The sequence below is a fragment of the Nerophis ophidion genome, linkage group LG25 (genome assembly GCF_033978795.1).
Source record: "Nerophis ophidion isolate RoL-2023_Sa linkage group LG25, RoL_Noph_v1.0, whole genome shotgun sequence".
Lineage (NCBI taxonomy): Eukaryota > Metazoa > Chordata > Actinopteri > Syngnathiformes > Syngnathidae > Nerophis > Nerophis ophidion.
Genome location: NC_084635.1, coordinates 6,286,461 through 6,310,503, shown reverse-complemented (window position 1 = coordinate 6,310,503; position 24,043 = coordinate 6,286,461). Strand labels below are relative to the sequence as shown.

General features: G+C 39.5%; 1 protein-coding gene across 2 annotated transcripts in view; it reads left to right on the top strand.

Annotated features, from left to right (window-relative positions):
- The window catches only part of LOC133542869 (C-Jun-amino-terminal kinase-interacting protein 1-like), a 147,055-nt gene that overhangs the window by 96,742 nt on the left and 26,270 nt on the right, over window positions 1-24,043 (top strand). For both annotated transcript variants that reach the window (XM_061887081.1, XM_061887082.1), the window contains exons 4-6: window positions 11,483-11,564; window positions 19,994-21,118; window positions 22,398-22,473. In XM_061887081.1, coding sequence (XP_061743065.1) covers window positions 11,483-11,564; window positions 19,994-21,118; window positions 22,398-22,473 — 1,283 coding nt within the window. The remainder of the gene's footprint in view (window positions 1-11,482; window positions 11,565-19,993; window positions 21,119-22,397; window positions 22,474-24,043) is intronic.

Below are 24,043 nucleotides of genomic sequence, written 5' to 3'. Positions count from 1 at the left end.
GGTACCCCAGCACCTGCAAAACCCTCAAATCTACACTCCAAACATCCCAGAATAAGCTAGTCCGGTTACTTTTAGACCTCCACCCCAGATCACACCTCAATCCAACCCACTTCTCCAAAGTGGGCTGGCTCAGGGTGGAGGACAGAGTCAAACAACTTGCACTGAGCCTAGTCTATAAAATCCGCTACACCTCCTTGAAGTACATGTCGAACTACTTCCTTAACGTAAATGACCACCATAACCACAACACCAGGGGGAGCTCCACAAACCACGCTAAACCCAGATTTCGATCTAACAAAGGTCTTAACTCATTCTCTTTCTATGCCACATCAATGTGGAATGCACTCCCAACAGGTATAAAAGTAAGTGCATCTCTATATTCCTTCAAAAGCGCTCTAAAACAACACCTCCAGGCAACTTCAACACTTTACTAATACCCTCCTCCATTCACATCCAGTCTCCCCGGATTATAAACAACTCAAATGTACTTCTAATGTATATACTTGTTCTTATGCTATGTGAACTCACTATGTTCTCTGCTGGCTGTACATATCCTACTAAATAAGACCTACACTGTTTCAATGTCCACAACCCCCCGGATTGTAAATAATGTAAATAATTCAATGTACATACTATGATGATTAACTTGTGTGATGACTGTATTATGTTGATAGTATATATTTGTACCATGAATTGATTAACGTGGACCCCGACTTAAACAAGTTGAAAAACTTATTGGGGTGTTACCATTTAGTGGTCAATTGTACGGAATATGTACTGAACTGTGCAATCTACTAATAAAAGTATCAATCAAACTGAAGGGAATGCTAACGAGAGACTATTGTTGTGCTGGCAGAGGTGTCACCACAAAAGACAAAACCCAATCACTCTGTGGTAATGGCTCAAACTACAGCGTTTGACGCAATTAATACAAAATCAAAATTAAGAAATTAGACTGGAATGGCATCAGAATATTTTGAAGTGGATAACAAGCTACTTAACAGGACGCAATAGATGAAGATAGGCAAAAAACATGTACGGCGCCAAATATAATTTGTGGCATACCCCAGGGATCAATACTGGGGACCCTAATTGTTCAAACTCTATAAAAACGACATTTGTAAAGTTAAAAAGGACTTACAATTAGTACTATTTGCAGATGACACAACTGTATTTTGTTCAGGAGAGAACATACAAAGTCTAATACAAATAATTACAGAAGAAATTAACAAATTAAAAAGATGGCTTGACAAAAAGAGACTAAGTAAAACTTAAATAATGCAATTCGGTAACAGCAAAAGAAGTGAAGTGAATCATATTTATATAGCGCTTTTTCTCTAGTGACTCAAAGTGCTTCACATAGTGAAACCCAATATCTAAGTTACATTTAAACCAGTGTGGGTGGCACTGGGAGCAGGTGGGTAAAGTGTCTTGCCCAAGGACACAACGGCAGTGGCTAGGATGGCGGAAGTGGGAATCGAACCTGCAACCCTCAAGTTGCTGGCACGGCCACTCTACCAACCGAGCTATACCGCCCCAAAAAAGAGGAAGTCAAACACAAATGCAAAGAGAAGGAGTAAACAGTGAATGGGTGAAATAAATCAGATTTTAGGGTGTAATAATTAATGAGAGAAATGTTTTAATAATGAATAAAGCAAAATATGTACTGGACCAAAAATCACTACATATTTCCTACTATTAGCTAGTGTTACCGGACCTGAGTTATTATGTAGAAATATGGGGAAATAACTACATAAGTACACTTCATTCACTTAATTGTGTTACAAAATAGGTCAGTCAGAATAACACATTATTTTGAATATAGAGAACAAACAAACCCTTTTTTATTAATCCAAAAATATTGAATTTCAATGATTTGCAAACAACTAAAATTTTGTACAACGTCGGGCTGTCAATGTTAACGTGTCAACACCTGATTAATAAAAATAAATGATCGCCTTATCAAAAGTGAATGAAGATTAAGACTCACGCATTGTTACACGGTTTGATGAGAGGCGGGCAATTTTACTTCAAAAGAGAACTTGAGATGAAACTGAGGTACAAACCCCGTTTCCATATGAGTTTGGAAATTGTGTTAGATGTAAATATAAACAGAATACAATGATTTGGAAATCATTTTCAACCCATATTCAGTTGAATATGCTACAAAGACAACATATTTGATGTTCAAACTGATAAACATTTTGCAAATAATCATTAATTTTAGAATTTGATGCCAGCAACACATGACAAAGAAGTTGGGAAAGGTGGCAATAAATACTGATAAAGTTGAGGAATGCTCATCAAACACTTATTTGGAACATCCCACAGGTGTGCAGGCTAATTGGGAACAGGTGGGTGCCATGATTGGGTATAAAAGCAGCTTCCATGAAATGCTAAGTAATCCACAAACAAGGATGGGGTGAGGGTCACCACTTTGTAAGCAAATTGTCGAACAGTTTTAGAACAACATTTCTCAACGAGCTATTGCAAGGAATTCAGGGATTTTACCATCTACGGTCCGTTAAAATCATCAAAAGGTTCAGAGAATCTGGAGAAATCACTGCAGGTAAGCGATGATTTTACGGACCGCTGATCCCTCAGGCGGTACTGCATCAAAAACTGACATCAGTGTGTAAAGGATATCACCACATGGGCTCAGGAACACTTCATAAACCCACTGTCAGTAACTACAGTTGGCTACTATATCTGTAAGTGCAAGTTAAAACTCTACTATGCAAAGCAAAACCCATTTATCAACAACACCAAGGAACGCCGCTGGCTTCGCTGGGGCCGAGCTCATCTAAGATGGACTGATGCAAAGTGGAAAAGTGTTCTGTGGTCTGACGAGTCCACAGTTCAAATTATATTTGGAAACTGTGGACGTGGTGTCTTCCAGAACAAAGAGGAAAATAACCATTCGGATTGTTATGGACGCAAAGTTCAAAAGCCATCATCTGTGATGGTATGGGGGTGTATTAGTGCCCAAGGCATGGGTAACTTACACATCTGTGAAGGCACCATTAATGCTGAATGGTCCATACAGGTTTTGGAGCAACATATGTTGTCATCCAAACAACGTTATCATGGACGCTCCTGCTTATTTCAGCAAGACAATGTCAGGGCACGTGTTACAACAGCGTGGTTTCATAGTAAAAGAGTGCGGGTACTTTCCTAGCCCGCCTGCAGTTCAGACCTGTCTCCCATCGAAAATGTGTGGCGCATTATGAAGCCTAAAATACGACAGCGGAGACCCCGGACTGTTGAACGACTGAAGCTCTACATAAAACAAGAATGGGAAAGAATTCCACTTTCAAAGCTTCAACAATTAGTTTCCTCAGTTCCCAAACGTTTATTGAGTGTTGTTAAAAGAAAAGGTGATGTAACACAGTGGTGAACATGCCCTTTCCCAACTACTTTGGCACGTGTTGCAACCATGAAATTCTAAGTTAATTATTTGCAAAAAAAAATAAAGTTTATGAGTTTGAACATCAAATATCTTGTCTTTGTAGTGCATTCAACTGAATATGGGTTGAAAAGGATTTGCAAATCATTGTATTCCGTTTATATTTACATCTAACACAATTTCCCAACTCATATGGAAACGGGGTTTTCTACCATCTTAAAGCAAAACACATACTCAAGGATGGCGTCGATAGCATGCATGCTACATTGACAACAAGCAGAAAACAACACTATGCCGGCGATTTACCTGCGTCTATGTTGTCAACAGAAGTACCACAGTTAAGTTAAACATCAGTCGTTGCTAAACGGAAAGCCAACCACATGTAAACCACTTAACATCTGTGAGGACCAAATCCTGCTAGAAGATGTAATTCGTATCACTACAGCAGATTTGTCGTACAATAGCTTGGAAAGTCACAATTACAGCAAGGATGAAGCAACTGTACTATACAAACTAGAGCATCAAGTTGCAACTACGGGCTAAACGTGAATTTTTTTTTTGCTTACTGGAGAACATAGGTCACCTGTGAGTAATGGAGCTGAGATCGCATTGTACCAAAAAAAGATTTTAACATTGTCATCTTATGATTGATTGATTGATTAATACTTTTATTAGTAGATTGCATAGTTCAGTACATATTCCGTACAATTGACCACTAAATGGGAACACCCGAATAAGTTTTTCAACTTAAGTCGGGGTCCACGTTAATCAATTCATGGTAAATGAATCTGAAACGGTAAACAAGCTTGTTTGTTTCAAAACCTATTTAAACTAGAAGAGTTAATGCAGATTTAAATGGTGAATTATGTTAAGTTGTGTGAGTGTGTTTACTACATTATAGATAAGTAACAGTACCTTTGCAATATTATTACAAATAGCTTTGTTATGTAGACTTAATTCCTAGTATACTTATTGTCACCAAGTTTTGAGCAAATCAATGACTTGCAGTTCAGCAAATCATTAAAAAAATGTTCCTGTCTGACATTCTGACTACCAAATAACATTTGTATACAAATATTGGAGTATTTTCTTCAGCAAATGTTATTCATATCATATTCAATCCATCTTTTTTCTGCCGCTAATTCCCTTTGGGGTCGCTGGGGGCGCTGGTGCCTATCTCAGCTACAATTGGGCGGAAGGCGGTGTACACCCTGGACAAGTCGCCACCTCATCGCAGCAGTGTTCATTTTCTTGCCGAAAAATTTTCGTCATAGTTATCGTCAACGACCTTTTTTTTCCTGACTAAAACAAGACAATAACTAAATAAAAAATAATTTTCGTGGACTAAGACGATGACGAGGTGTATTGATATATTCGTCAACGGATAAAAACGAGACGAAAATGTCTGCCAGAGACGAGATCCAATCGGAACTCATTTCGTTAGGAAGAGGCGGGAGGAGTTGGGAAGAGAACCGATCAGAGCGCCGTGGGAAGGAAGTTACGTAAACGTAGTTTGCGTTTGAGACTGCAGAAGACAACATGTCAATGCCGGGGAGGAAGAGGAGAGAGGACATTAGGGAAAATTTTTATGTCACGTAAAAGATAACTAAATTGGCCCTAGTGTGTGAATGTGAGTGTGAATGTTGTCTGTCTATCTGTGTTGGCCCTGCGATGAGGTGGTGACTTGTCCAGGGTGTACCCTGCCTTCCGCCCGATTGTAGCTGAGATAGGCGCCAGCGCCCCCCGTGACCCCGAAAGGGAATAAGCGGTAGAAAATGGATGGATAAAAGATAACAAGACGCTGTGTAAGAAATGTAGCGGGAGGATTACGGGGAAAAACACAACAAACTTGAAGGGACATTTACAGTCCAATCACCCCGAAATCCACACACAGGTAAGCATTTTCCACAACATACAACTCACTCGACGTTATCCCGTTTATTACACGGCTTACTCGTGAAATACTACATTTGAGACATGATTTTCATCAAAATACGACTTGTATCGGTGATTTTTCCGCTGTTTTGCTTTGACTTTCAGAAATTGAAGGGAAAGTTTACATATTACCCTTTAGTCGACTAAATCTACTGTAGTTTTCGTCGACTATAATCTTATGATATTTCGTCAACTAATACTAGACAAAAACTAAAACAATTTAAATAACTAAATTATGACTTAAACTGAATTACATTTTAGTCAAAAGACTATGACTAAAACTAAATCAAATTTTGCTGTCAAAATTAACTCTGCATCGCGGGACCAACACGGACAGACAGACAACATTCACACTGACATTCACACACTAGGGCCAATTTTAGTGTTGCCAATCAACCTATCCCCAGGTGCATGTCTTTGGAAGTGGGAGGAAGCCGGAGTACCCGGAGGGAACCCACGCAGTCACGGGGAGAACATGCAAACTCCACACAGAAAGATCCCGAGCCTGGGATTGAACCCAAGACTGCTCCGGACCTTTGTATAGTGAGGCAGATGCACTAACCCCTCTTCCACCGTGCTGCCTTGTATAAAAATAATCCAAATTAATTCACGACTTGTATCGGTGATTTTTCCGCTGTTTTGCTTTGACTTTCAGAAATTGAAGGGAAAGTTTACATATTACCCTTTAGTCGACTAAATCTACTGTAGTTTTCGTCGACTATAATCTTATGATATTTCGTCAACTAAAACTAGACAAAAACTAAAACAATTTAAATAACTAAATTATGACTAAAACTAAATTACATTTTAGTCAAAAGACTATGACTAAAACTAAATCAAATTTTGCTGTCAAAATTAACTCTGCATCGCGGGGCCAACACAGACAGACAGACAACATTCACACACTAGGGCCAATTTTAGTGTTGCCAATCAACCTATCCCCAGGTGCATGTCTTTGGAGGTGGGAGGAAGCCGGAGTACCCGGAGGGAACCCACGCAGTCACGGAGAGAACATGCAAACTCCACAAAGAAAGATCCCGAGCCTGGGATTGAACCCAAGACTGCTCCGGACCTTTGTATAGTGAGACAGATGCACCAACCCCTCTTCCACCGTGCTGCCTTGTATAAAAATAATCCAAATTAATTCACGACTAATCACGGCTTCACGGTGGCAGAGGGGTTAGTGCGTCTGCCTCACAATACAAAGTTCCTGCAGTCCTTGGTTCAAATCCAGGCTCGGGATCTTTCTGTGTGGAGTTTGCATGTTCTCCCCGTGAATGCGTGGGTTCCAAAGACATGCACCTGGGGATAGGTTGATTGGCAACACTAAATTGGCCCTAGTGTGTGAATGTGAGTGTGAATGTTGTCTGTCTATCTGTGTTGGCCCTGCGATGAGGTGGCGACTTGTCCAGGGTGTACCCTGCCTTCCGCCCGATTGTAGCTGAGATAGGCACCAGCGCCCCCCGCGACCCCGAAAGGGAATAAGCGTTAGAAAATGGATGGATGGATGGATAATCACAGTTCTGGAGTGTGGTTATTCTGATTCAAAAAATATTCTCTTGACAGACCTAGTGCTAAGCAAACTATAACCTGCTACCCATAAATGTTCAACAATTATTCTCAACAAAATGGAACTGTAAACTTCGGGAAGAAATACACTTTTATGCACGTACAACATTTACTGTAAGTAATCATTATATGGAATTATATAATGGGATGGATTAATAAGCAAAGTATTAATAGTATCCAGTTCAAGAAACTGTTCAAACGCCAAGTGTTTACAAAGGACTAAGAAGAAAAATCCTGATCAACATCTTGAACTTTATTGAAAAATGACATAGTCTTATTAATCTCATTATGTGAATCATAACTTACTTTACTTTTTTTTATAACAACTTTATTTATTGTTATGTATTATTATTTTTTACTTATTAATTGTATTACTTGCTTATTTATAATTTTTTTACTCGCTGTTTGTGTTACAGATTTAGTACAGAAATTGCTCTGAAAACCTAAATTCTGCTTTTTTCTATTCCTTTTCGGACATGTAATGACAAACTGTAAATGTGATGTATGGTATTGTAAATTGTTTGCATCTTTTAATTAAACTAACGCCATAAGGGGACGGCGTGGCGTAGTGGTACAGTGGCCGTGCGCAACCCGAGGGTCCCTGGTTCAAATCCCACCTAGTACCAACCTCGTCACGTCCGTTGTGTCCTGAGCAAGACACTTCACCCTTGCTCCTGATGGGTGCTGGTTGGCGCCTTGCATGGCAGCTCCCTCCATCAGTGTGTGTGAATGGGTAAATGTGGAAGTAGTGTCAAAGCGCTTTGAGTACCTTGAAGGTAGAAACGCGCTATACAAGTACAACCCATTTATAACCATTCTTGCCAGCGCATGTGGAGGATAAATAGTTTGGGCCCTGCACCGATTCCCCAGACTCGATCTGACCAATTCTCAGTAAGTCTGTGAGCATGAGGCAAAACTAAGAGAAACTAAACAGTCCACTTACAATGGATGCAATGCCCTGAGAATGCAAGGAACTGGATGAAAGAGATAATCCATGAGTATAATGATGTGTCAGATCATATGAGGGGGTTGTCTAGTTGTCAGTCATGTGATATCACATTAACTAAGCTAATACTCACACTCTGTGCGTCATTTACCTTAGCAACTATCTTTTTGTATCCATGGCAAGATGCTCCCACTTATTTCGTTTCCCCGACAACGGCTCCGTCTCCGCCTGGTACACAAGAATGGGAACTGAGTCATGCATCTTCGGTGGGTGGACAGAGGAAGAGGAAATAACCACAGAAAGTTTACAGCTTTTTATTTTAGAAAAATAAATATAAAGTGCGTAAGAAATACAGTTCAAGTGAAGTGAAGTGAATTATATTTATATAGCGCTTTTCTCTAGTGACTCAAAGCGCTTTACATAGTGAAACCCAATATCTAAGTTACATTTAAACCAGTGTGGGTGGCACTGGGAGCAGGTGGGTAAAGTGTCTTGCCCAAGGACACAACGGCAGTGACTAGGATGGCGGAAGCGGGAATCAAACCTGCAACCCTCAAGTTGCTGGCACGGCCACTCTACCAACCGAGCTATACCGCCCACTTCATTATTATAATTGTTATTATTATTATCATTATTATTATTATTATTCTTACATTTGCACTAATTATAAACTGACTAGTTTGTGCACAATATCTTTGCACTAAGTTTGTTTGCTTTACTCGCGTTGAATTGAGAAAGTAGAGTTTGGCAATACTGGGAATGTTGGTATCGATCTAAAACCAATAAACACAGGGCTGATACCAACTTGAAATGTCATTATCGTTAAATACATTTGTACATTTGCTTCTTGTTATTTGATTATGATTATGAGAACATAAATTGTTATGATAATGAAAACAAATTTAATGCAAAATACATCAATCTACAACAAAGTAATGGTACATAAATAACAAATATTTCCCTCATTACCACAATTGTTTGAGAAATCAAGGCACTATTACAAAATAACAAAACTATCAACCATGTAACAACAACATTAACTGTAAAAAACAACTAAAAATAACGTACAAGACATAGATATTTTTGAAAAATAACATTAGTAGTCGGTAGGTGTGTAACATTATTATAAATATTGCAGTATTTCGGTATCAAAATCATCGCAATAATACCGTGAAATATGACGGTGTAAAATGAAACTTGGTCAGTGTAGTTTTTGGCCTGTCTGGAAGTAAACTACATCTCCCAAAATTCCCTGTGTAGCGCAAATATGTGAGGTCTGTGTGTGGGATGTTAAAAATGAGAGAGAAAATATGGTTTTTACAGACATTTCCTGAAGTAAAAAAAAAATTAAGATCCATCTATAACTTTTAGAGTTACGTTGCTAACAGACCGACAAACAAACTTTGGCAAAAACACAACCTCTTTGGTCTGCATACTGCAAGGCAAAGTCGGCGCCTGCATCTGGAGCGTTTCCAAGACGACACATAAAGCCGGTCAGAAGTTGGGATGTTTTAACCCACATTTTTTTTCAATAAATGGATTTGTTAATTTATTTTATAAGTTAAAAAAAAAATTGGGTGACACTACACTTCAGGGAACACAAGTAATATGAGAAGCTACTTGATAAACCATCACCCGGAAAATATATTTGATGCCAAGGCGGCCAAGTATTAATTTGTGAAGGTATTTACATTATTAAACGTTAACCTTTATAAGAATCAACATTTTTCAAAGTAATTTACGATGTCCACTGGAGAGGACACTGTTTGTCTGAACTTAAGACATTTTTGTTTTACATTTGTTACACTGGAAGTTTATATTGTCAGTTTAAAAACAAACACAAAAAAATAAAAAACATTTATCTATATCCATCAATCCATCCATTTCCTACCTCTTATTCCCTTTGGGGTCGCGGGGGGCGCTGGTGCCTATCTCAGCTACAATCGGACGGACGGCGGGGTACACCCTGGACAAGTCGCTACCTTATCGAAGTATATGTATATGTATATATATATATATAGATATATATATCTATATAGATATATATATATCTATATATAGATATATATATATAGATATAGATATATATATATCTATATATATATATAGATATACATATCTATATATATATATAGATATATATATCTATATCTATATATATATATCTATATATAGATAGATATATATCTATATATAGATATATATATATATATATATGTATATAGATATATATATATATATATATATATATATATATATATATATAAGGGGTGTAACGGTACACAAAAATGTGGGTTCGGTACGTACCTCGGTTTAGAGGTCACGGTTCGGTTCATTTTCGGTACAGAAAGAAAACAACAAAATATAATTTTTTTTAGTTATTTATTTACAAAATTTGTAAACAATGGCTTTATCCTTTTAACATTGGGAACACTATAATAATTCTGCCCACGTTAATCCACATTAAACTGCCTCAAGTTGTTGCTTGGATTAAATAAAATGACAAAACTTTTCTTCTATATATAAAAAGTGCAACATTAAACGGTTTCAAGTCAACTCATGCTTAATTTATTACAGCATTTGGGAAGCCTGTAATTTGGTTTCGTCTGACCACATGACATTCTCCCAATCCTCTGCTGTATCATCCATGTATCCATTTTGGTATAAACTCAACTCGTCGTGTTTGGAGGAAGAAGAATACTGAGTTGCATCCCAAGAACACCATACCTACTGTGAAGCATGGGGGTGGAAACATCATGCTTTGGGGCTGTTTTTCTGCTTAGGGGACAGGACGATTGATCCGTGTTAAGGAAAGAATGAATGGGGCCATGTATCGTGAGACTTGGAGCCAAAACCTCCTTCCATCAGTGAGAGCTTTGAATGGTTAACCAAATACTTAGTTTCCACCATCATTTACAAATAAATTCTTTAAAATTCCTACAATGTGAATTCCTGGGGTTTTTTACCACATTCTGTCTCTCACAGTTGAAGTGTACCTATGATGAAAATTACAGACCTCTGTCATCATTTTAAGTGGCAGAACTTGCACAATCGCTGGCTGACTAAATACTTTTTTGCCCCACTGTAAAACTGACGAATTTGGTGTTGATTTGGAATATTGATATATACATCCCTATTCGATACCAATACCCACCTCAGTGTCAAGACAATCAATATTTCGGAAAGTACATTCCGTGTTACAGTGCTGTGCATGATTGTGTTGTTAGTTATGATAAGTAATAATAATAATTGCCATCATCATAACAAGCATAATAATTTACTGCCATTCAATTTGCACTTGACTTCAAAAGAAACATCTTAGTAAAGCTACTTTCTGGAATTAATAGACCAAGCTAACACCAGACATGTCATGTTTGCTGTCATCTGCATTGAACATATCTTTGTTGCTGTATATTCCCAGTAGGGAAAAGGTCTGGTTCCCTTTAAATCCACACCACTACGCTCAGACAAAAGACTCATTCAGTGCATATTTACCGGAAAAAAAAGCTTTGTGTGTGTTGTGGGGTGAGAGAGGGACAAAACGTGGAGTCTCCGGATGCAAAGATCCTTTTTTTTTTTCCCCCCACCGCTTCCTTAATGTGTTCTCAAACTCTCCTTTTCCACAGGACACGCTAAACAACAACTCTTTTGGGAAAAAATACACATGGCAGGAGAAAGTTTCCGGCTCATCTTCACCTCTCAAAACCGGTGAGTTTTTGCTGCTCAAACATGGTTTGAATGATCCTAAAAAACAAATGAAAATGTTTAATTGAATGGTATCTTATTGACAAAATAGGAAATAGGCTTTAGATTAACCTGTTCTAACAGACCTGGGCAAATTAATGCGGCCCGTTAACCTGTTCAATCTGGCATTCCCAAAAACATTTTTTACGATCTTTAAGATGGAAACTGAAGCCGCCAATATGATGTGCATTAATGTTTTCAAATTCCCGTAAGTAATGAACTATACAAAGTATTTCAATGGTCGGAATCTGTGCTTTTGCATTATATACTAGTTACTATGGCAGCTCAGATGAGGTACCAAGCAGTGTGGGTGGGGAGCGTTTCCACAGTGTTTCCAGAGCGGCCAGCCTGAAATGCGGGTGTCAGGGACAGACGTGGAAGGAGATTTTTACAACAAAGTTCTAAAGCTTGGTGATATATTTCAGATAGAAGATAGTGCTTTTTTGACCCTTTTCATTCATATTTCGCTGTGTTTATTGCATTTTCGTTCCATTTCGCTTGATTGTAAAACATGTCGACCGAGAGGGGGAGTGACGTTCAGTTATTGTCAATATTCAGTGTTTTATCATTCATAGTTAATAGGGCTGTGAATCTTTGGGTGTCTTATAATTCGATTCAATATCGATTTTTGAGGTCACGATTCGATAATATATCGATTTTTTTTCGATTCGATTCGATACTCGGTTCAAAAACGATATTTTTCCGATTCACAATGATTCTGTATTTGTTCAATACATAGGATTTCAGCAGGATCTACCCCAGTCTGCTGACATGCAAGCAGAGTAGTAGATTTTTTTTTTAAAAGCTTTTATAATTGTAAAGGACAATGTTTTATCAACTGATTGCAATAATGTAAATTTTTTTTAATTATTAAAGGAACCAAAAATATGACTTATTTTATCTTTGTGAAAACATTGGACACAGTGTGTTGTCAAGCTTATGAGATGCCATGCAAGTGTAAGCCACTGTGACACTATTGTTCTTTTTTTTTATTTTTATAAATGTCTAATGATAATGTCAGTGAGGGACTTTTAATCACTGCTATCCTGAAATTATAACTAATATTGATACTGTTGTTGATAATATTCATTTTTTGTTTCATTACTTTTGGTTTGTTCTCAATTGCTCTGTTTATTGCAGTTCTGAGTGTTGCTGGGTCAGGTTTGGTTTTGGAATTGGATTGCATTGTTATGGTATTGCTGTGTAGTGGTTTGTTGGATTGATAAAAAAGAAATAAGAAAAAAAAAAATATATAGATTTTTTAAAAAATGAATCGCACAACGTAAACGATTCGATTCGTATTCGAATTGATTTTTCCCCACACCCCTAATAGTTAATGTTGAAAATCCCACATTCTTTATTTTCATGTACCTTCTGGCTGTCTCATTCAGTAATGCAATTTAAAATTCCATTCTGTTGAAGGTGGTCCGTCATAACGTTTTTAGCATTCAATCAGACATTATTGTGAGGTTTTGTATTAGTGTTCCTAAAAAATAAATATGCCGGCCCCACACACTTTTTCTCTAAATTTGGTCCGTCGAGCCAAAATAATTGCCCAGGCCTGTGTTATATAATGTATATATTTTGAATTCTCAGTGGTCACTGTTAAGTGTAGCGATATAAGATAAGTGTGTGTTGTGTGTGTGTGTGTGTGTGTGTGTGTGTGTGTGTGTGTGTGTGTGTGTGTGTGTGTGTGTGTGTGTGTGTGTGTGTGTGTGTGTGTGTGTGTGTGTGTGTGTGTGTGTGTGTGTGTGTGTGTGTGTGTGTGTGTGTGTGTGTGTGTGTGTGTGTGTGTGTGTGTGTGTGTGTGAAGAGCAACCTGTCCCAAGCTATAGTGTCTTTACAAACATTATGTGAGGCAGCATTGACCTCAATAACATGATCCTCATTAATAGTGGTAAAATATTATTTCTGAATATATGGAAGAAAAATCTGCAAAAATACATCGAGTACAACTTTCTCATGCAACTCTCACATCCAATACTTAATGTCCCAGTTTAGTATATCACCACTGTAATTATGACATGTTAAGCGTGACTATTTTTATTCGCACAACGCATCCTGCAAGTTACTTCCTGACATTTTGACAGCTGCTTTTAAGTATTTTGCCTTGTGAAGTGTGTTGAAAATGAGGTGGCGATAAAAAGGAATAGTTTCATCGCCACTGCTCACACGTCCTCTGCGCACAACAAATTTACGCAGCACATTAAAAATAAAATCCAACCTGAACTCTGAAAACAAAATAAAAAGATAACTTTTTCTTTGCCATTTTGCAATACAACTGTGTGTTGCAAGTGACAATAAGCAGATAAAACAATGACTCACTTAATTTGTAAGTTTTTAAGACGTTTTAAGGACGACAAGGAGGTGGTCCAACAATCACTTTTCAGCAAACCTGGTAGCTTTCTGCCGTAATCCCGCCGAAACATCTGTCATCTCAAAAGTAGCCAGTCTTACTCTTTCACTTGCACCAACACAAATACACACAGTAAACCAGCGATGCATTCACAGCCACAGAAAAAGTGGGACAACTCTAACACACTCCACACATGAACTGTAACTGCCGGGTTGGCATGCAGCCATTCGATGTCATTAACAGAATGTTACACGTATGTTGATGTTTTGCAAGTTAGCTTAAAGCTAACAGTGCTCAGTCAAGAGAGGTAAATGCTGTTAAAATGTTTTTTGGCAAAATGAACAAGCACTGTACACTCCTCAATCAAATGTATTAAAAATGTTCATTTATAGATATTAATCATGAAATGCTACTGTATTACTGGATTATAGAATTGCAAATAAAAACTGTGTAATATAGGGATGATCTGATCAGGGATTTTTGTTGCCGATTCCTATGAGAGTACATTTTTTAATTAATAATGTGGAGTACTATTGACAGTTTAAAGATATCAGCACACTAGTTATACAAGTTTTTAATTCTATTTTATTACGTACAATTTTTTTATCAAAACAAAGTCAATAGTACACAATAACTAAACAAAATCATAATGTCAAAGTTTGTTGGTGACGAACCCCAAGATGCAGAGAAGGAGGCCGGCGTTGAGTGAGAAAACATGATTTGATCAAAATAATAGAACAAGATCAAACAAAAGGGTACGAACACAAAGCGTGCACGAGGCGGATAACAAACTAAGAGAGCTAGCATGGGAGCTAGAAAACAAAAAAGGAACTTAGATTGGAAGCTAGCAAAAAACAAAAGGGTCCTAGCGTGGAAGCTGGCGGGTAGCGAAAAGGAAAACAGAAGTCGTTACTTGTAAAATGAAAACAAAACGGAAAGAGGGAACAAAAGACAGTAAGCCATAAACAGATACCGAAATATAGCTTACTGTAACGCTGCAACGACACGACAAGAAACGACACAACAGGAGCGATAATACGGAAGTGACATCGTCATGACAATAATCCAGCACTGACTGGAGGACAAAAGCAGGTACAAATAGGAGCGGGCTGATTGACACCAGATGTGGCCAGGTGCCAATCAGCCGCATCTGAGGGGAAAACAGGAAACAGACAAAATAAGAGCGCTGACAGGATCTAAAAACAGGAAATACTAAACACACACAGAGGAAAAACTAAAACAAACAAACTGTCAGTGGCAAGCCTGACACATAAACTACTTTCTACTACTCATTAAAATCCTTTGTTTTTTTTAATTCACAGTCCTCTGGTGTCCAGGGAAATATTTTTTGAATCAGTAACCTAAAAATCAAAGATTCTGAGAAAATAAAAATACAGATCTAATAACTCGAGCATGGATCCTATACTGATGTATTACCCTTGGTGTGAACACCACCAATTTATGGATTGATCGGCCCTAGGGTTGCCACTGCCATGGAAAAAAAATAAGTAAGACTTTTCTAGGGCTGGACCCAATTTATTTATTTTTTTACCCTTTTTATTTGTGTGAAAGGATTTTTGTACTATCCGCAAAGAGTCCATTTCTTCAATGTTTGGACTTACTATCTAAACTTGTTTCAACAGATAGCTGCGTAAAGAACTAAGATATTTAATTGTGCACATTGAACCAACAAACTGTGCTCCCTTGGACCAGTGATCAATCTTTACTCTGAGGAATACCAGACAGAGGTATTTTTTATGGTGCGTTTAAGGACACAACAACGCCTACCAGAAATAATCAATAATAATAATAGATTGTATTTGTTACGCACTTTTCATTTAAATACATCCCAAAGTGCTACAATACAAACCGATATTTAAATCAATAAAAGCTTAGCCATTAGTGAATCTTTGAGCACCACACGATTCGATTTGACTCAATTCTTTGGGGTAACTTTTCGATCCAGAATCGATTCTAGATTTAAAACAAGTTTTGACTCATAATCAATGCTTTTTTAATAACATTTGCTGCCATTTCTATGATTCAACTACATTCCTCCTTAAAATAGACAAACAGCGTTGATAACTTTTGTATTACTTACTTATCTGTACAGCAAATATGGGCATCTACATCAACAATATGATTTGCCTGGTTGGAAAGGAAAAAAAAAAAAAAAAAATGTTTGAATCGATTAAGAATCGTTCCAAGTAAGAATCGTGATTAATTTTAAAACACATTTTTGGTTACCCCTATTAGCCATTGAGACAGATAAAATACTGACACTAAAACAACAAGAAAAGGTAAGAAACACAAAACGTGCAAAAATGGTGGGATTTCTAACAGTCTTTTTATTTCAGTTATTTAGAAAAAATATTTGATCAAAAGAGTTCAGTGTGCGTATAAGGGCTTTTTCAGAACTATCAACTATACCGCTCTAGCAGGGGTGTCCAAAGTGCGGCCCGGGGGCCATTTGCGGCCCGCAGTTAATTGTTTAGTGGCCCGCTACACATTCTCGAATCGCTCTGCAAAAAAAAGCCCCAAAAAAACATTAAAAAAAGTAGAATGAGGTGATATCTAACGGGGAAAAGTTGCAATGTTGACACAAAGCTGCCATGCAGGCTGTTTGTTTTTCTTTATTTTGCTCTTATTGCCAATGCTAAAAAAAAATTTTAAAAAAAAGTTAAAAAACGTTTTTTTTTATAATGAATTATTACTTCAAATATTTCACTTTATAATGTTTTAGGTGGAAAATATTTTGTGCATATACCGTGTGGTTGCCATATAAAAACATTTTTTTCTTTGACAAAAGAGCATAAAACCAACAAAATAATAGTTCAAACGTAAAATCGACAGATATATCTGAAGTTGATCTCGTAACTTAAGTGTTGAAAGTAAAACAAATAATAATAAAAAAATGTATCACTTTATGAGTGGGGGACCTTTTGGATCCCAAATATATTTAGTGGGATTTTATTTATTTTTTCATTGTGATTACTCAGAAATAATAATACATTGAAATCAATGGTGTCCTGCATTATGGATATTTTTAGGGCTCCATTTACTTCAGATCAAACATTGCTTTCTGAAGGTTTTGGCAATGGGGGAAATACTGCCTATTTCAGTTTTACCATAAAAAGCAAAGTTGTCTTTGACTGAAAAGGCATAAAACCTTTTTTTTTTTTTTTTTTTACTTTATATCAACCTGAATTTGATATAGAGATTTACTGTAAGCGTTACATAAAAAAATGAAAATAATAATTTTACTTATTTTTAACATGTTAATGACGTAGATCCTCTATGGTCCCTGGGAGTCCTAAAGGTAAAAAAAAAAAAAAGAATCCATATATTTTGTTATGGTTTGAGAATGAAAAATATCAAAATGGTCCCCTCATGTTTTAAAGTTTGGACACCCCTGCGCTATAGTAATGATAATCGTGATTATTTTGGTCCATTTACTGTGATTGTTACATCCCTACTGTCAATACTAGTCCAATAAGAACAGTTCAGTGCCAATTGTGCTAAGTTGGAGCTTTTAAATGTATTTTTTTGAGTGCATGGCCAAATAACAGCAATTATGGAGTTGAGACAAAAACTTGCTTGACTGAAAAATCAGTCTCGAAATAAGCAAATCTTCTAATGACCGAAACAGTCCTGTTAAGTTGATATTATCAATCAATCAATCATCCATCCATCCATTTTCTACCGCTTATTCCCTTTCGGGGTCGCGGGGGGAGCTGGCGCCTATCTCAGCTACAATCGGGCGGAAGGCGGGGTACACCCTGGACAAGTCGCCACCTCATCACAGGGCCAACACAGATAGACAGACAACATTCGGACCACATAAGGGCAAGGAAAACTCACACCCAGTGGGCAGGGAGAATTCACACCCAGTGGGACGCCAGTGACAATGCTGACTATGAGAAACCTTGGAGAGGACCTCAGATGTGGGCAACCCCCCCCCTCTAGGGGACCGAAAGCAATGGATGTCGAGCGGGTCTAACATGATACTGTGAAAATTATCAATATTTATCTGAAGGAAGTACATGTTGTTCTTCTTGAATGACATTTTGGTTTAAGATACACTAAATGAGGAAATCTGGTGGCTCAGCCTTTCTGTTCTTAAATGTTCAGCTCCATTAAAACGTCATCGTATCATGCGCAGTAAAATCCTTGTAACTGCGCCTCTTGGCAATGGATTATGACATAACCTGTCAATCACCCTTCCTTTGGCATAGTTTGACAAGTAATGGGGTTTTAGCTGAGTAATCCTGCCATATGTTACCTAATCATTTATACTATCCTCTCAGTATTGTGGTGACATAACACGATTTCTGCCTTCATGCTCCTCTTTTGGTCGGTCATGTTTGCATTATGTTTAACGACTGCATTTGTGCGTGGTCAGCTTCTGTGGTCGTCTCTGCCCGTCCATCTGTGTGTTACTGTACCCCAGCAAGAATAGTCTCCACTGCGGTGTAGACTAATGGGGATCCTTAAAGGCCTACTGAAATTAGATTTTCTTATTTAAACGGGGATAGCAGGTCCATTCTATGTGTCATACTTGATCATTTCGCGATATTGCCATATTTTTGCTGAAAGGATTTAGTAGAGAACATCGAGGATAAAGTTTGCAACTTTTGGTCGCTAATAAAAAAGCCTTGCCTGTACCGGAAGTAGCAGACGATGTGCGCGTGACGTCACGGGTTGTGGAGCTCCTCACGTCCTCACATTGTTTACAATCATGGCCACCAGCAGCTAGAGCGATTCGGACCGAGAAAGCGACGATATCCCCATTAATTTGAGCGAGGATGAAAGATTCGTGGATGAGGATAGTGAGGTGAAGGACTAGAAGGGGGAAAAAAAGGCGAGGAGTAGGAGCGATTCAGATGTTATTAGACACATTTACTAGGATAATTCTGGAAAATCTCTTATCTGCTTATTGTGTTACTAGTGTTTTAGTGAGATTATATAGTCGTACCTGAAAGTCGGAGGGGTGTGGCCACGGGTGTGGTGACCGCCAGTGTCTCCTGTGGGAGGAAGTAATAGTCCGCAGCTGCAGGAGGACGCAAGCTCCGCTCATGTCTACGGTAAGAGACACAATTTTCTCACCGAAACCTGGCGGTTAGGGTTAGGTCGGGAACCATGTTCGCTTTGATTGATTGATACTTTTATTAGTAGATTGCACAGTTCAGTACATATTCCGTACAATTGACCACTAAATGGTAACACCCCAATAAGTTTTTCAACTTGTTTAAGTCGGGGTCCACGTTAATCAATTCATGGTACAAGTATATACTATCAACATAATACAGTCATCACACAAGTTAATCATCATAGTATGTACATTGAATTATTTACATTATTTACAATCCGGGGGGTGGGATGAGGAGATTTGGTTGATATCAGAACTTCAGTCATCAACAATTGCATCAACAGAGAAATGTGGACATTGAAACAGTGTAGGTCTTATTTAGTAGGATATGTACAGCCAGCAGAGAACATAGTGAGTTCAGAAAGCATAAGAACGAGTATATACATTAGAAGTACATTTGAGTTGACCGCCCTGTTCCTTAGTAAAGCTTCACCTTCGAGAATGTAAACAAGGAAACACCGACTGTGTTTGTGTTGCTAAAGGCAGCTGCAATACACCGCTTTCCACCAACAGCATTCTTCTTTGACGTCTCCATTATTAATTGAACAAATTGCAAAAGATTCAGCAACACAGATGTCCAAAATACTGTGTAATTATGCGATGAAAAGAGACGACTTTTAGCCGTGAGCGGTGCTGGGAGAACATGTCCGCTATCACCGGTGACGTCACGCGCACGTGTCATCATTCCGCGACATTTTCAACAGGATACCTCGCGGGAAATTTAAAATTGCAATCTAGTAAACTAAAGCGGCTGTATTGGCATGTGTTGCAATGTTAATATTTCATCATTGATATATAAACTATCAGACTGCGTGGTCGCTAGTAGTGGCTTTCAGTAGGCCTTTAATTAACTTAAACTTAATCTGTGTGTCTTTGCTCGTCTTCCAGGCGAGCTAACGCCTCCACGCGAGCACAACTGCCTGAGCGACGAGGACAAGGTGCATAGCGGTGGTGCGCAAACCAAAGACAGAGGTACCTCCACCGACGCCCCCTGCAGGCACGCAAAAACATCCGGTCGTTCGCAAAGCTCTACATCCGCGGCAGCGACGCGGCCAAAGTTTCAGGAGAAACCACCCGCGCCGCCACCACCGCCCCTCAATTACAAACCGGCTCCTCTCTATCCGGCGGGGAAGGTGGATGGGGGTGGACAAAGGGTCCAGTACCAGTCGGACACTCATCTGGAGCCCACGGATGAGATTTATTTAACTCCAGTACGGCGTTCCTCTGACCCCTTGGAGCCTCTTTGCACACAGGACCGTCCTTTCCTCTCACAGCAGACTGAGCAGGGCCGCATGTCCATCAGCTCCGACACAGAAGGCCCACCTCCCTACCAGCCACTACCGGATCGGACCAACCCTTCCATCTACGAAGACGAAGAAGTCTACATCCCGCCGCCTTCCTACGCTTCCTGTGTTGAATCGCTCATCACGCCGCCAAGCATGTCTCTCTCAGCTCACTCTTCCCTAGCACTGGACCTCAGTTTGAAGGGCTCAGGAACCGGTGCAGGGGCAATTTTGCGAACTGGTTCTTCAGTAGAGTATGTGGACGCAACAGACGACAGCTACTGTGGAGAGGACGAGGATGTGGACAGAATAATTATGGATGAAAGAATGAGAAAAGCGGGAGGAAAGGTGGATGGCGGCAGCAGCAGGGCCGCTTTGTTACGGACTTCAATGTGCTCTGATGCCAGCGGCCTGTCGTACGACTCGGTCAAATACACTCTGGTGGTGGACGAGCACGCTCAGCTAGAACTCGTTAGTTTGCGGCAGTGCTACCAAGGTTACAGCGACGACAGCGACTCGGCCACCGTCTACGACAACTGTGTCTCCTCTCCCTACGAGTCTGCCATCGGGGAGGAGTACGAGGAGGACGAGGAAGAGGACTGCTCCCGCTTGGGGGGAGTGAGGCGAGAGGCCACCGCTTGTCTGTCGGAAGACTCTACGCCGGATGTGGACCTGCACTTCTCGAAGAAGTTCGTCAACGTCTTCATGAATGGACGCTCTAGCTCATCAAGTAAGTCAACACCTTCTGGGCACACTTTTAAAGGGGAACATTATCAGCAGACCTATGTAAGCGTCAATATATACCTTGATGGTGCAGAATAAAGACCTTATGTTTTTTTAACCGATTTCCGAACTCTAAAAGGGTGATTTTGGCGATTTAAACGCCTTTCAATTGTTCCCCATCGGAGCGATGACCTTTCACACGTGACGTCACATCGTGAAGCAACCCGCCATTTTCTCAAACACATTACACACACCAAGTCAAATCAGCTCTGTTATTTTCCGATTTTTCGACTGTTTTCCCTTACCTTGGAGACATGCCTCGTCGGTGTGTTGTCGGAGGGTGTAACAACACGAACAGGGAGGGATTCAAGTTGCAACAGTGGTCAAAAGATGCGACAGTCCCTCGTTTGTTCCGCACAATTTACCGACGACAGCTATGCTACGACAGAGATGGCAAGAATGTGTTTATATCCTGCGACACTCAAAGCAAATGCATTTTCAACGATAAAGTCAACGAAATCACAAAGGTGAGTTTTGTTGATGTTATTGGCTTATGTGGAGTGTGCTAATCAGACATATTTGGTCACGGCATGACTGCAAGCTAATTGATGCTAACATGCTATTTAGGCTAGCTGTATGTACATATTGCATCATTATGCCTCATTTGTTGCTATATTTGCATCCAGGCTTTCCCTCCACCCACATTTAATGCCAAACAAACACATACCAATCGTTGGTTAGAAGGCGATCGCCAAATTCGTCCGCGCTTCCTCCCGTGCTGCTGTCTGTCGTCATATGGCTCAAAAGCTTCTGTTTCTTCTTTAATTTCGTTTTCGGTGCCTGCCTCCACACTCCAACCATCCGTTTCAATACATGCGTAATCTGTTGAATCGTTCACGGCGCTGAAATCCGAGTCTGAATCCGAGCTATTATGCTATACCTTTCTGTGCTATCCGCCATGTTTGTTTTTGGTGGCTTCACGCAGTGACATCACAGGACAATAAACAGGTGGATATAGGGATGGTGTAAATCAGGCACTTTGAAGCCGTTTTTTGGGATATTGCTTGATGGGTAAAATTTTGAGAAAAACTTCGAAAAATAAAAAAGCCACTGGGAACTGATTTTTATTGGTTTTAACCTTTCTGAAATTGTGATAATGTTCCCCTATAAATTACCCTTTTTGTTGCGCTTCGCTTTGGAAAAAAATGTTCACTAAACCTTGTTTCCTGGATTTTGATGTAAATAATCTCGAGATTGACGCACACTTGGTACTGTTGCTGTTTTAGGTGCAGAGTCTTTTGGCCTATTCTCCTGCATCATAAATGGAGAGGAACATGATCAGAGTCATAGAGCCGTCTACAGGTGAGAGGAATGTCTTGCATTGACTTCAAATACCATAAAACAGCAGTGGTTCGCTAACTTTTTTTACTAAGTACCACCTCAGAAAACACTTTCCTCTCCAAGTACCACCACAATGACAAACATTAAAATACAGAAGCCTTTAGCAGACGATAACTTTGAGGCACAACATAGTGCTATAAATTATGTTCTGTTGCTTAGATCGCACCAGAGTGCTTCTAATAGCCAAGAAAGGTGGTGCAGATTATAGTTGTGTGCTGCATGTTCCACAACATAACAAAACGCCACGGCTTGTAGCATGATGCCCTTGATGTTCTGTAAACAATTGCCTCCTGGAAGACTCGATAGAAAGAATCAATTTAATATATTATTAAATAATGTCTTTAAAATGTTCTAATATCGGGCTTCACGGTGGCAGAGGGGTTAGTGCGTCTGCCTCACAATACGAAGGTCCTGAGTAGTCAGGGTTCAATCCCGGCCTCAGGATCTTTCTGTGTGGAGTTTGCATGTCCTCCCCGTGAATGCGTGGGTTCCCTCCGGGTACTCCGGCTTCCTCCCACCTCCAAAGACATGCACCTGGCGATAGGTTGATTGGCAACACTAAATTGGCCCTAGTGTGTGAATGTGAGTGTGAATGTTGTCTGTCTATCTGTGTTGGCCCTGCGATGAGGTGGCGATTTGTCCAGGGTGTACACTTCCTTCCGCCCGATTGTTGCTGAGAAAGGCATATCGCTTATTCCCTAAAGGGAATAAGCGGTAGAAAATGGATGGATGTTCTAATATCGATTCAGAGGGCATAACATTGATTCCCCTTGTGTAAACTGTGGCAGTATAATTAACTGCTAACTAATATTATTGAACCAACAAAAAGCCGCCTTGGGTAAAACAAAAGAAAATGGGGGACTTACCAGCATTCCCAAACGATTACCCACGGGTCATGAAGACTCATTATTAGACGTTTTCATGTTCACTGCAATTAGTATTTTGCACTTGAAGAAACAATACCGAAATACAATTTGCAGTGAAATAATGTTCCTACACTTTCAATTAGTTTTGTATTTCTAAATTGCACTTTTGAGACAGTCCTGTTTACAGTTTAAACTGTCCAATGTTGTTAATAAAACAAATACAGTGCATTTGTATTTGTATCCCTGTATGATCAGTGCCAGAGCTTGGTCCGCATTGCTGGCAGTAAGTCGAACACATTTCCAGTGAGGGTTGGACTCCGCCAAGGCTGTCCTTTGTCACCGATTCTGTTCATAACTTTTATGGACAGAATTTCTAGGCGCAGTCAAGGCGTTGAGGGGTTGCGGTTTGGTGGCCACGGGATTTGGTCTCTACTTTTTGCAGATGATGTGGTCCTGTTGGCTTCATCTGGCCAGGATCTTCAGTTCTCACTGGATCGGTTCGCAGTTGAGTGTGAAGCGACCGGAATGAGAATTGGAACCTCCAAGTCCGAGTCCATGGTTATCGCCCGCAAAAGGGTGAGGTGCCATCTCCGGGTTGGGGAGGAGACCCTGCCCCAAGTGGAGGAGTTCAAGTACCTAGGAGTCTTGTTCACGAGTGGGGGAAG